Here is a 13,784-nt window from a genome sequence, read left to right as displayed (position 1 = left end):
TTGGTAGTGATCTCTCCTTTCTCATTCATGATTTTATTAATTTGAGTCTTCTCTCTCTTCTTTTTAATAAGGTTCGCTAATGGTTTATCTATCTTATTAATTCTTTCAAAGAACCAACTCCTGGTTCTGTTGATCTGTTCCACAGTTCTTTTGGTCTCGATATCATTTAGTTCTGCTCGAATTTTAATTAACTGTCTTCTTCTGCTGGGGGTGGGGTCCATTTGTTGCTTTTTCTCTAGTTCCTTTATGTGTAAGGTGAGCTTTTGAATTTGAGTTCTTTCCAGTTTTTGAATGGATGCTTGTATTGCGATGTATTTCCCCCTCAGGACTGCTTTTGCTGCGTCCCAAAGATTTTGAACGGTTGTATCTTCATTCTCATTAGTTTCCATGAATCTTCTCAATTCTTCCTTAATTTCCTGGTTGACCTTTTCATCTTTTAGCAGGATGGTCCTTAACCTCCACGTGTTTGTGGTCCTTCCAAACTTCTTGTTGTGATTAAGTTCTAATTTCAAGGCATTATGGTCTGAGAATATACAGGGGACTATCCCGATCTTTTGGTATCGGTTCAGACCCGATTTGTGACCCAGTATGTGGTCTATTCTGGAGAAAGTTCCATGTGCACTTGAGAAGAATGTGTATTCAGTTGAGTTTGGATGTAAAGTTCTGTAGATATCTGTGAAATCCATCTGGTCCAGTGTATCATTTAAAGCTCTCGTTTCTTTGGATATGTTGTGCTTAGAAGACCTATCGAGGGTAGAAAGAGCTAGATTGAAGTCACCAAGTATAAGTGTATTATTATCAAAGTATTTCTTGAGTTTGGTTATTAATTGGTTTAAATATTTGGCAGCTCCCACATTTGGGGCATATATATTGAGAATTGTTAAGTCTTCTTGTTGGATAGATCCTTTGAGTATGAGATAGTGTCCCTCTTCATCTCTCACTATAGTCTTCAGGGTAAATTTTAATTTATCTGATATAAGGATGGCTACCCCTGCTTTCTTTTGAGGACCATTTGAATGGTAAATGGTTCTCCAACCTTTTATTTTCAGGTTGTAGGTGTCCTTCTGTCTAAAATGAGTCTCTTGTAGACAGCAAATAGATGGGTCCTGCTTTTTAATCCAGTCTGAAACCCTGTGCCTTTTGATGGGGTCATTAAGCCCATTCACGTTCAGAGTTACTATTGATAGATATGAGTTTAGTGTCATCATATCTATTCAGTCCTTGTTTTTGTGGATTGTTCCACTGAACTTCTTCTTAAAGGGGAATTTTAAGAGTCCCCCTTAAAATTTCTTGCAGAGCTGGTTTGGAGGTTACATATTCTTTCAGTTCCTGCCTGTCTTGGAGGCTCTTTATCTCTCCTTCCATTTTGAATGAAAGCCTTGCTGGATAGAGTATTCTTGGTTGCATGTTCTTCTCATTTAGGACCCTGAATATATCCTGCCAGCCCTTTCTGGCCTGCCAGGTCTCTGTGGAGAGGTCTGCTGTTACCCTAATATTCCTCCCCATAAAAGTCAGGGACTTTTTTTCTCTTGCTGCTTTAAGGATCGTCTCCTTATCTTTGGAATTTGCAAGCTTCACTATTAAATGTCGAGGTGTTGATCGGGTTTTGTTGATTTTAGGGGGGGGATCTCTCTATTTCCTGGATCTGAATGCCTCTTTCCCTTCCCAGATTCGGAAAGTTTTCAGCTAGGATTTGTTCAAATAAATATTCTGGCCCTCTGTCCCTTTCGGCGCCCTCGGGAACCCCAATTAAACGTAGGTTTTTCTTCCTCAGGCTGTCATTTATTTCCCTTAATCTATCCTCATGGTCTTTTAATTGCCTGTCTCTTTTTTCCTCAGTTTCCCTCTTTGCCATCAGCTTGTCTTCTATGTCACTCACTCGTTCTTCCACCTCGTCAAGCCTCGTCGTTAGGACTTCTAGCTTGGATTGTATCTCATTTAATTGATTTTTAATTTCTGCCTGATTGGATCTCCATTCTGCAGTCATGAAGTCTCTTGAGTCCTTTATGGTTTTTTCTAGAGCCACCAGTAGCTGTATAATAGTGCTTCTGAATTGGCTTTCTGACATTGAATTGTAATCCATATTTTGTAACTCTGTGGGAGAGAGGGCTGTTTCTGATTCTTTTTTTTGAGGTGAGGTTTTCCTTCTAGTCATTTTGCTCAGTGCAGAGTGGCCAAAACCAAGTTGTATTGGGAAAAGGAGAAAAAGAGAGAGAAGGAAAGAAAAGAGAAAAAGAAAAAAGAGAAAGAAGAAAAAAAAAGGGGGGGGGAAAGAGAAGAAAAAGAAAGGAGAAAAAAGAAAAAAAGGGGGGGGTGGGGGACGCAATCAGAAATCAAGAAGAAAGAGAGAAAAGAAAAAAAAAACAAAGCACAAAACAAAAAAAAAAAAAAAAAAAACAAAAACAAAAAAAACACGGGGGAGTATCTTCCGATTCTGTGTTCTTTAAGTCCCTTGACTTCCCTTGGAACTTGTCCCTCTAGCTGGTCTTCTGGGGGAGGGGCCTGCTGTGCTGATTCTCAGGTGTTAGCACTTGGGGGAGCTGCTCTGCCCCTGCCTGGTGCAGGGCTCAGTGGGGGTTGTTCACCCCGTGAGGCCCCGGGAGGAAGCCACAGTGGCGGGGGCAGCTCTGGGACCCTGGAGTCAGCCCCCGCAGTAGCTCCGGGGCTCTCCGTCTGCAGGGCCTGGAGGCTCCGGGGCGGGGCCGCTGATCTGCTCAGTTCCAGGCAGGAGCGTCCTCGCTGTCCTGGGCCCTCCTGGCCTCTGCCTGTCCCGGGGGGAGGCCGGATCCTGGGCTGTGTCCCTGCGCCCTGTGCTCCGGAGCCTGCGCTGTTGGATTCGCGGTCCCGGCGGTGCAGCCTCCTACGCGGAGCCGCCGCCCGAGCCCCTCCGAGCTGTTCCCGGAGTCGCGCCGCCCCCTCCGGGCTGAGGTTTTTCCTCCGCCCGAGCCGCCGCTGCCGAGCTGTTCCCGGAGCCGCGCAGCCCCCTCCGCGGAGCTTCTTCCTCCGCCCGAGCCGCCGCCGCCGAGCTGTTCCCGGAGCCGCGCAGCCCCCTCCGCGGAGCCGCCGCCCGAGCCCCTCCGAGCTGTTCCCGGAGCCGCACCGCCCCCTCCTCGGAGCCGCCGCCCGAGCCCCTCCGAGCTGTTCCCGGAGCCGCGCAGCCCCCTCCGCGGAGCTTCTTCCTCCGCCCGAGCCGCCGCCGCCGAGCTGTTCCCGGAGCCCCGCAGCCCCCTCCGCGGAGCCGCCGCCCGAGCCCCTCCGAGCTGTTCCCGGAGCCGCGCAGCCCCCTCCGCGGAGCTTCTTCCTCCGCCCGAGCCGCCGCCGCCGAGCTGTTCCCGGAGCCCCGCAGCCCCCTCCGCGGAGCCGCCGCCCGAGCCCCTCCGAGCCGCTCCGGGTCCCGCCGAGCGCTGCAGCCCTTAGGGAGCTCGGCGCATCCACCGGGGCGCAGTTCCTCTGTTACTGTCCCAGGGAGCCCGAGGGCATCCCCGCCTTTCTGGGGATCCTGCTCCAATTCCCCGGGAGGCCTTTCCGCGGGGAAGGTTGGTGCAGCTCCTGCTCCTCCGGGACGGGGCTCTCCTGTCCTGGGGACACTCGCCCCGGCCTCAGCCCGGCTCCTCGCGGGGCCCCTCCCCCTTGGAGGTCTTTTGTGTCTTTATTTCTTTTTCCCCGTCTTCCTACCTTGATAGAAGCGCGAACTCTTCTCACTGTAGCGTTCCAGCTGGTCTCTCTTTAAATCTCAGGCTGAATTCGTAGATTTTCAGGCTGATTTGAATGTTTTCTAGGTAATTTGTTGAGGACAAGTGACTTGGAGACCCTGCTCTGCCGCCATCTTGCCCCTCCTCCATCAACTCTGAGAGATTTAAAGATGAATCATATTTCCTGGTTAAGGTAAGATTAACTTGATATAGCATTCCATTGCATTTGTCTATATGCCTGCCTCATCTCTTAAATTTTGGTGCTCTTTCTTTGTCACTGGAATCATTCTATGATCTAAATTACTTCACACTAAAGATTTTTTTTCCATATTTTGGGGGGATTTTTGGCAGGACTGGATGCCAACACCACTATTTTTTCTATATTGATAATGTCCCCGATTCCTCTATTCAATTTCTGGCAACCTTATGTCTCATTCATTACTACCTTTTCCCCTTTAATTGTTAACTAGAAAAACATTTGAAGGCTTGTAGTATGATCAACATTCTATCTAAAACTCTTTTTATAAAAAAAATAAAAATAAATAAAACTCTTTTTATATTTATTTTTCTACCGGAATCAGCCATTTCTAGTCTCTTTTTTCTTTCTCTTAATAAAGTAGCATCCATCATGTATTTTCCTAGAAATTGTCAGTCCTATCTAATGTCTCTATCACTCTAAGTAAATCTTGATGCTCTAATATGTGACTTAGAGTCACATATATACATGTATTTCATAACTTTTCCCATCAATAAATCTTGGTAATTTTGTCCTTAATAAATCTGGATCCCTTACCAACTCATATTTCACTTTATAGAAATCAGCTATTTTATTTCTTTTATTTTAGTAATTTGATTTTTCGATTCACACCAGACCTTAACATAGCTATTAGGATTTTCTTTTCTTTTTTTTTTTTTAAGATTTTATTTATTTATTCATGAGACACACACACACACACACACACACACACAGAGAGAGAGAGAGAGAGAGAGAGGCAGAGACACAGGCAGAGGGAGAAGCAGGCTCCATGCAGGGAGCCTGATGTGGGACTCAATCCCAGGTCTCCAGAATCATGCCCTGGGCTTAAGGCAGGGCTAAACCGCTGGGCCACCAGGGCTGCCCAAAGATTTTCTTTTTCAAATGCTATATACTCCCATACTCCTCTTTGAGGACTTAGATTGATTTCACTTCTGCCTATGAAATGCAAACTCTTTTTCCTCTAGGTAAGACTCAAAATAACTGTTGTCTTCCATATACTTCTGTGTATATCTGCATTTTATTTTAAATTATCTATGTTAACCAATGCACATTTAATTCACTCATATTATTTTCTTGCTTCTGACCTTAAATTTAACCAAACCATAAAGGGATAGTTTGTAGAAATTGGTTATTCTTCTACACATAAAATGATGGTAGGTTGTAATATAGATGATTTCGTTCCTTTTCTTGGTCTATTTTTCTTCAGTGTTCCTTTTCCAGTGACTGAACAGCACCCATAATTCCTTTGAAGAATAACTGGTTATTTCAATACTGTTGAATGAAAAAAAATATTTAATCTGTTTGGTTAGGTTTTGCTATGATTTATTTACCAATTCTTTTTTGAGAACCCTAAGAAAGTGACTATGTGAATGGGTCAGGGCCTAGGGGCAGAGGGAGGAGCTAGGAGACACTATAGGAAGGTCACCTAATGGGCACCTGGATGACTCAGTTGGGTAAGTGTCTGACTCTTACTTTTGGCTCAGGTCATGACCTCAGAGTCCTGGGAAAGTCAAGCCCTGCCTAGGCTCTGCACTCAGTACAGTCTGCCTGGAATTCTCTCCCTCTCCTTTTGCCCCTCTCCCTGCTCGCTCTCTCTCTCTCTCTCTCTCTCTCTCTCAAAAAATAAATAAAATCTTGTTTAAAAAAATGAAGGTCAACTGAGCAGGGGTGATAGATGAGAATGAGGCATGAGCATTAGGGAGTCAGCATTAGGGAGTAATTTTCAAGTGTAGCAACTCTGGCAGACCTTCTATCACCTGGAATGAACAAAGCATTTCATCTGTGCTGAGGAACAGATCTTTAAGTCACTGGTAGATAAGAGCCTCTGTTAACAGGGACTGAATCTTGTACAGCATCCAGAAAAAGGTCAAATTCTAGTTTTGGGCCTCTCTATCTGAATGATCCTGGGAAAACTGCCTTACTTTTCTACATCCTTAGTTTCAACTATAAAATAGAAGCATAATGATAAGAATATCTACTTTTAGAGTTATTGTGAACATTAATGTGACAATGTATGTAGAAAGCTAAGGAAATAGTAGCTGTGTATTTGTTACTGCTTATTTACCAACTCAAATCTCATAAGTTCCACCTTAGATTCCAGAATCCAGCAACTTTGGGTGTAATTTAACAATGCCTTGACACAAGCTCGTGCCATGTGAAATACTCCTTTCTTCTCTTACACACAATGAGGAGACCACAGTAATCTAGTCAACATTCTCACATGCACAACTCCAAAATTTCTAAGTGGCACAGGAAAGCAGGAAATAATTCTCAGATGGGGGAATAAAAATCAATGTTTCCCCTTTTCCTCCCTCAGATATGTATCTCTGAAAAAAATATTTCAGGAGCATCCCCAGAGTGTGTACCATGGGATCCAGCAAAAATCAAGAGATGCCTACCTTACTGTTGGATTTCCTACTTCCCTATTTAACTACCTGCCCCTTCCCACCTCACCTCACTACTTTGTTCCTCCCTTCTGCTCTCTGGGCTCAAATTCCAAATAAACTCCACACATGCAAGCTAGCCTCAGGCATAAGAGAATCTGAGCTACAACAAATCCTCTGCCTAGGTAGCTAAAGTCATTTATCATGCAGATTTCACTATTAATTTGTACCTTACATTTGTTCACACATACTTTGTAAGGATGTGTTTTAACTATTTCAGATAACAGTGTCTTGCTCCCAGGCAGAAATTTGAAAGTCTTAAATTTGGGAATTTTATTTTCAATGAGCTCTTTTAGTGTTTCATAACAGTATGTGTGTGTGTGTGTGTGTGTGTGTGTGTGTGTGTGTGTATTTCATATAGTATAAAAATATAAATATATGTCATAATGTATAACATATTTCATAATAGTTTTTTCAAAACATTCTTAGAAATAGGAAGCTACCTCAAAATGGTTGCAACTCACAAGGTAGCCAGAGCACAGCTACGTCACCTCGACAATATCCCCAGATGCGCCTCTGTTGCCTGCCAGTAGATGATTAAGAGAGGGAGCCAACAGTGGTGACACCAAGGAGTTAGCAACAGGGCCGGATGCTTTGAATAGAACATACATTCAGATTTTGGCATCTGGTTCCTACTTTTGCCAAATGTGCCTGTTTGTATCCACAGCTGTTAAATGTGTTTGTTGAAAACGGATAGATCATGGGGAAGGAAGAGACTGGCAAGAGATATACCCACTTCTGTGGGAGGCAGTGTCAAGCCAAAGTGCAATTTACTCACAGGGAATTATTTGCTTTAGAAATCTGGTGTCAAAAAAATAAAAAATAAAAAAATAAAAAAAAAGAAATCTGGTGTCATTTATTCGAGTAACTGTGGTATGTGGTAAGCATGAAGCTCATGTTAGAACAGTAATCTTTATGCTTCATTGTAAGTCAAGAATTTATACTTTTGCTGAAATAATTAACACCTAAAGGGCAAGCATATCTTCATTTACTTCAAATAATATAAATCAGTTGTTTAGATTGAATTATTAAAAGCAAGGATTCATATAATTTTCTAATCATACTCATGACTTTTGGCTTTTCCAAACATATTAGCAAAAATAAAAAGTCTTTCTATTAACTATGTTAATATAGCTAATAGGTGTTTATTAACTATATGAAATTGCTAGCCATTGAAAAATGGCTGAATAATATATGTAATATTTAAATCTTTAGAAGTGTGCATGTTTATTTTTACTCTATGCTTCATTACTATAGCAAAAATTTATTTAAACTATTTTGAAAATGCAAGATCAATTCAACTGTGTATTTGAATAGTTGGCATGGTGAAAATGTATTGAATTCAGTTTTTCTATTACGAAAATGATTTAGAAAAATAGTATAATTTGTCATAAAAAGGAATATATAAGTTTGAGAATGTCCTCAGCAGTCCTGTTACTACTTACCATTTTTTGTTAACTACAAATAAAGTCATAATTGATGGGTAATATAAAATTAATCAGAAGTAGGATAGTTTGAACAGTGTGTACATAGTGTGATAAGAAATGTATAGTTTACCACTAAAAAGTCAATTTTCACTTGTCATTTCAATCTAATGACTGTTGACTAAATTTCAAGAGTTCTTCTTACTCTAAAGTTTCACATTGTCTTACATTGCACATATTGCATACTTTAATTTTATATTGTCTTATCTCCAGTAACCAAGTGCCCATAGAATGTTCTGCAGCACTCAAGGAATCACAGGAATGAATAAACAAATTTATGAATCACTATATTTTTCTATTTTAATTTTTCTAATTCCTTGGCCATTAGGGTTTAATACATTAGGATGATTTTTATAGTTGAAAAAGCAATCTTAGAAGTTAAACAACTTTTTCAAATTAGAAAATAAGCCTAAAAATTCTAAATTGTCTCAGAATCAATTCTTCCTTCCTAAAATTTATGATCCTCTATTCCAAAAGGTGTTTCAAAAAGAGAAATGGGAAAAGAGATTCCCTTTTCTCAGGATAAAGGGAGACTCCTGCTGCTCTTGTGATAAAAGAAAAAGACTTCTCTTGTCATAACTTTCCTCTTCCTTTGTGATTAAACTATCTCTCATGATCATATGAAACTTTCTTCTACTTTTGTGACAATAAAAACTAATGACAAGGGCCCTGAAAGCAATAATAATAGTAAAAGAATTTTTTCTTCACCTATGTCCTTTTTTTTTCAGAAGTAACATGTAAGTGAGAAATCTAAACTGACATTCTATTTCAGGATATTTTAAAGAATGGTCAATCCCGTGGATAAGTTTATTTTGGGTAACTGTGCTGGTATTGACCATACTGTAATAACTGAAAAAGCGAGGGGGGGGGGAGTTTAAATTAGATTTGATGTTTCTACTAGCTACTGTTGAGGTAGGTATGCTGCCAGGACCAGCCAGTAGACCATGTTCATAGGCTCCTTAGTCCATCTATCTCTTTTCCAGCATATATCTATGTGTGTGTGTGTGCGTGTGTGTGTTGCCTACCTTTAAACTGTTGCCATTGGAGTATCTTAATTATTCATAATTTTATCATGATCCTTAAAAATAGTTTATGACATAACTATGAATATCTAGACTCACACAGATGTGAAGCACATAAACATTATATAAACACAAAAATGATATATTTTAATTTAAAAATGAAATTTAGATTACCAGCTTGAATGCTTTCATTTGCAGTTAATGACACCTAAACTAAAAGAGTTGAAACAAATTTCTCTGGTCTGTAACTGAAAAATGGAAATTTAGATTGGTCTCCAGGGCTTCAGTTCCCACTTTGGGAGGGCTCTATTTCACATTTGCACATGTCTTAGATTATTTTGTAATTGGCAATTTGCTGACACCAGTTGAAGCCACGTATTTCCTCCTTCCTATGTAAGGGAAGACAAATAATTGTTTTTCACAAGTCAGAACAAACTTTGGAACATTGATCTAAATGGATCAACTAGAACCAATCAGTGTGGTCAGCGTAATGTCAAGCAATGATTGGTTTAACTATCTGGCTCTCCTGGATTACCACTCACTCTGGATCTGTCTTTGTCATGGAGATTTCATTACAACATTTGGCCTAAGTAAGATGTTAACTAGTGTCATTGCAACAGAATAATTGATCTTCTAAAATTTAGTTAATGTTATAAAAGGGAGACGTGTATTGTAAAAGTAATTATTTCCCCTTCCTAACATTTCAAAAAACAAAAATTAAAAAGGTGTTAGTTGCTGTTTAGAAAAAATGAGTTTTCAGATTTCTTTGTGTCTACAGAATAATAGCATTTTTTTTGCTTTCAGTTAACTTGAAAATACTATGTATTTTACATGCATATTTCTAAATTTGTGTAAGTTGTGATTATGTTTTATATTTTGTAAATATTTAGTCAAATATGAAATAATTATTTGATCTTGGGTAAAAAATGTGTATATAAAAATACATGTATATATATGTATATATGCAAGTGATAGGGAATACACCAATGAATTCATTTACTTTTCAGTTATTTTTAGTAAGTACCCATCTCTATTTTACAAAGAAAAGATATATACTTGAGGGATTATGAATTTTCAAAGTATTAAATGTTCTCACTGGGACCCCTACCACTGTTTGCTATGCAGTGCTGGTTGTTAGGACCATAAATCTGGGCATATAATATTAAGGACAGAGTTGGAGCTGTCTGATTTGAAGCATATAAAGTCTTAACTGCCACAGATAATGTCAACCCAAATTATTATTTCCATTCTAATACAGATTATAGGACAAACAGACATAAATGGAAATTAAAAAATAAATTCACCACATATTTCAGAAAGTACCTTTTCATGTGGAGAATAATTAATGCTTAGAAGAGCCTGCAGGCAAAGTTGTTGAGGCAAAAAGCAGGGATGTCATTCAAGAAACAATTAGATGCCATCCTTGGGGAAATGGAGTACTAAAAAGGATATACCTTGATGGACCAAATGACCTTTATTCTCTCTCCAAAAATCTCTCATGTTCTTATAATTCTAATCAAGAGATGTTTCAGCATTTTGGCCTCCAACAATGTCAATTCTTACTTGAATTATTCACCTCACCAGTTCACGGCTGAGGAAGAACCTTTCTCATAGTGCTACAAAGACTTCATATTGACCACACGTAATTCCCAACATTGTTGCTCATGCATGCTTTATTCATAAAGATGCCTTAGGTCTGATACTATAAAGTGCTTGATTATAGAAAGAGTCTTTTTTAAATCCAATGTGATTGCACACAGGCCCATATTGGAGAAGAGGGGACATAACTAACTTCATTAATTACGGAGGGAATGTGGAGTTTTAAAAAATTTTCTTGGCAAAAGTTATTTCAAAATATAGTTGATTCTTGAGGGATGTGGCATATATAAATCTGTTTGTTTCTCAATTATCTTGGATATGTTAATGCACTATCTCTAGTTATTGACTTTATTTCAATAGAAGATTATAAAGTAAACATTTTAAAAAACAGATTTAAAAAGAGGTTAATTACAGTTGATCTAAAATCACACTAAAAATACACACTTTTAAAAGCTAGCAATGTACACTGAATACATGAAATATACAAAGTTGACTCTGTGCATTTGAGTAAAGTTGGGGAAATCAGCTATCTACAGTCTTCTAATTTTCAATAGAGTTAGCTGAGTTTTTGAGGCTCTGAAGATATTTTGAAAGCTACCTTCCCCCTATTAGGTTCTTAAAGTGATATTCAGTGAACTTTGAAAAAGGACATGTTTCTATCTGTCATATAAATGGACTCCTAGAGTTCCCTCTGTGTATCACAAATTGGATCTCAGTGGTGAACTAAGTGTTGAGAGCATATTTTCAAAAGCTAGCCAAAGGTCACATAAATTGGACAGTTCAAAGCTAAAGAAACTAGAGGCTTGAAAAATGCCAGTATATTTAAGTGTTTTTATTTATTTATTTATTTATTTATTTATTTATTTATTTATTATTTTTATTTTTTAAGTGTTTTTAAAACAAATAAATATTTTATGAATAGTTGCCAAAGATAAAAGCTATATCAAATATACTAAAAATATATATGTATATATATATATAGCACAAATTGTTTTCACAATAAATTAAATCTGTTAGTAATTTGTAAATGATAGTTTTTTGAAGTACTATAAGAAAATATTATACTAACAAATGACAAAATTTATAAAATAGTCTGTGCTAAAGAGAAAATGGGTAAAAACATTCTAAATAATATGTTCTGTGTACTAGCTCTTTTTTTTCATTTCTTTTTTTTTTTAATTTTTTTAATTTATTTATGATAGTCACACAGAGAGAGAGAGAGAGAGGCAGAGACACAGGCAGAGGGAGAAGCAGGCTCCATGCACCGGGAGCCCGACGTGGGATTCGATCCCGGGTCTCCAGGATCGCGCCCTGGGCCAAATGCAGGCGCTAAACTGCTGCGCCACCCAGGGATCCCTGTACTAGCTCTTATAACCTTTTAAATTATGCAGTCAAAGCTAAAATAAAAGTACAAACTAAACTTTCAAATGATGGAAAGATTATCTTCCATCTTGAATGCTTAACATGGTATTGAATATATAGAGAATAGTCTATGACATAAATTATAAACAAGGACAAAAAGCAAGTAATTAACTCAAGTAACTCTTAAACCATGCATAATCAAATGAGAACTGCTGTAACAAAAGTAGAAGTTAATTATATCAATTAGGCTATTATTTCATTCACTGATGTGATTTTTAAAAATCTCTTATACGGGATGCCTGGGTGGCTCATCGGTTTAGCACCTGCCTTTGGCTCAGGAGTCCTGGGATAGAGTCCCACGCTGGGTTCCCAGCATGGAGCCTGCTTCTCCCTTTGCCTGTGTCTCTGCCCCCCTCCCTCTCTCTCTGTCTATCATGAATAAAAAAATTAAAAAAATCATGTGTGAACATATCTGTTCATTAAAAATAATAACAATAATAATAAAATAAAAGTCTCATAAAATAATATCTTATTAAAATTGATTAATCCAGTAGTCTGCAAAACTCCCTTCTTGTTTCCTTGCATTAAAAATGGCTTTTAGGCAACTACACATCATTTAAAAAAATGACATTTGGTCTTTTTGAAGGTAAAAATAGCTGGAAGTTATTCAGAGGTTTTCTTTGTGAACAATGTATATGATTACTCTAGTTAATCTATCCCATTTTTGTTCAGTAACATTCTATGATTGTAATACAGTAAGGCCACTCTTGTGCCACTGTGGTATAAAATCAATATCAATACTTGTTTAGACTGATACTTATCAGAAAATTGCATCTTAATAAACTAAAATTTCATTTAATTCAGGGTACCTGGGTGGCTCAGATGATAAGTGTCTACCTTTGGCTCAGGTCATGATCTCAGGGTCCTGGGATCTCCTGCTCAGTGGGGAGTCTGCTTCTCCCTCTCCCTTTGTCTCTTCCCCACTTGTGTGACCTCTAATAAATTGATCAATCAATAGAATCTTTAAAAAATAAAATTTCACTTAATTCGATCTTTCTGTAAAGAATTAACACATATTATAAACTTTAAAATGATGAAAATATTTTATTTCATTTTATGAATAAAATGGGGGTGACCCTGGACCCCAAATTATAAAACTTGGAAATGAAAAAAAAAAACCTTTTCCAACACAACATCATGTAAGTTGGTAAGTGAAAATTTTAGTCTAGATAATTGATTTTAGAAATAACAAAAATACTTGACATTGTTGAAAAGTGAATTGTATGTTCTGTTTCTATTAAAGGAGGTCTAGGTAAATTAGACTAATAGATTCCTACTGAGAAGAATTAGAAAAACTTGGCAAACTTTTTTGACAGCATCAGAGAAATTATAGTGAAGAATAACAGATGGAGTTAATACCTAAGAGTAAAGAAAAGAGAGAAGACTTATTCCCTAAAACACTTCTACTTAAAATGTGACACATCCATCAGCTAATAGTCCTTGAACTGCTTGCTCCCGTCAAGCAGTCCCTACAAAGGAGGGAGAAACTTTATTTAAAAAAAAAAATCCAATGGACAATAAGTATATGAAAATATCCTTTTCTTTTTTAGTCTTCAGCAAAATGATAATACTATAATGAGGAGCCCTCATACACTGCTGGTGCCCCCAGAGAAGTCAGTTTTTAATTATGATAAAGTTGCACTTTTAATGTTGTCTCTTGTGAATTATACATCTGATGTCATGTATAAGTAACCTTTGCCTAATTTAAGACCACGCAAAAATTTCCTGCATTTTCTCTATTAGTTTTATAATTTTAGTTTTTGTATATAGTGTATAGGTCTGTTGCTCATTTTTAGATTTTTTTGTTTGCTTTTGTTTTTGTTTTCTTGCATGGTGTGAGGTAAGGATCTAAGTTCATTCAATTT

The 13,784-nt window shown here is 38.1% G+C and overlaps 1 protein-coding gene across 1 annotated transcript in view; it reads left to right on the top strand.

Moving 5' to 3' along the window:
- The window catches only part of LOC140596388 (uncharacterized), a 127,498-nt gene that overhangs the window by 20,900 nt on the left and 92,814 nt on the right, over positions 1-13,784 (top strand). The window contains exons 2-3 of the mRNA XM_072745055.1: positions 2,929-3,536; positions 3,780-3,885. Coding sequence (XP_072601156.1) covers positions 2,929-3,536; positions 3,780-3,885 — 714 coding nt within the window. The remainder of the gene's footprint in view (positions 1-2,928; positions 3,537-3,779; positions 3,886-13,784) is intronic.

This window comes from Vulpes vulpes, unplaced genomic scaffold (assembly GCF_048418805.1).
Source record: "Vulpes vulpes isolate BD-2025 unplaced genomic scaffold, VulVul3 Bu000000642, whole genome shotgun sequence".
NCBI lineage: Eukaryota > Metazoa > Chordata > Mammalia > Carnivora > Canidae > Vulpes > Vulpes vulpes.
This window is presented reverse-complemented; position numbering and strand designations above follow the sequence as displayed.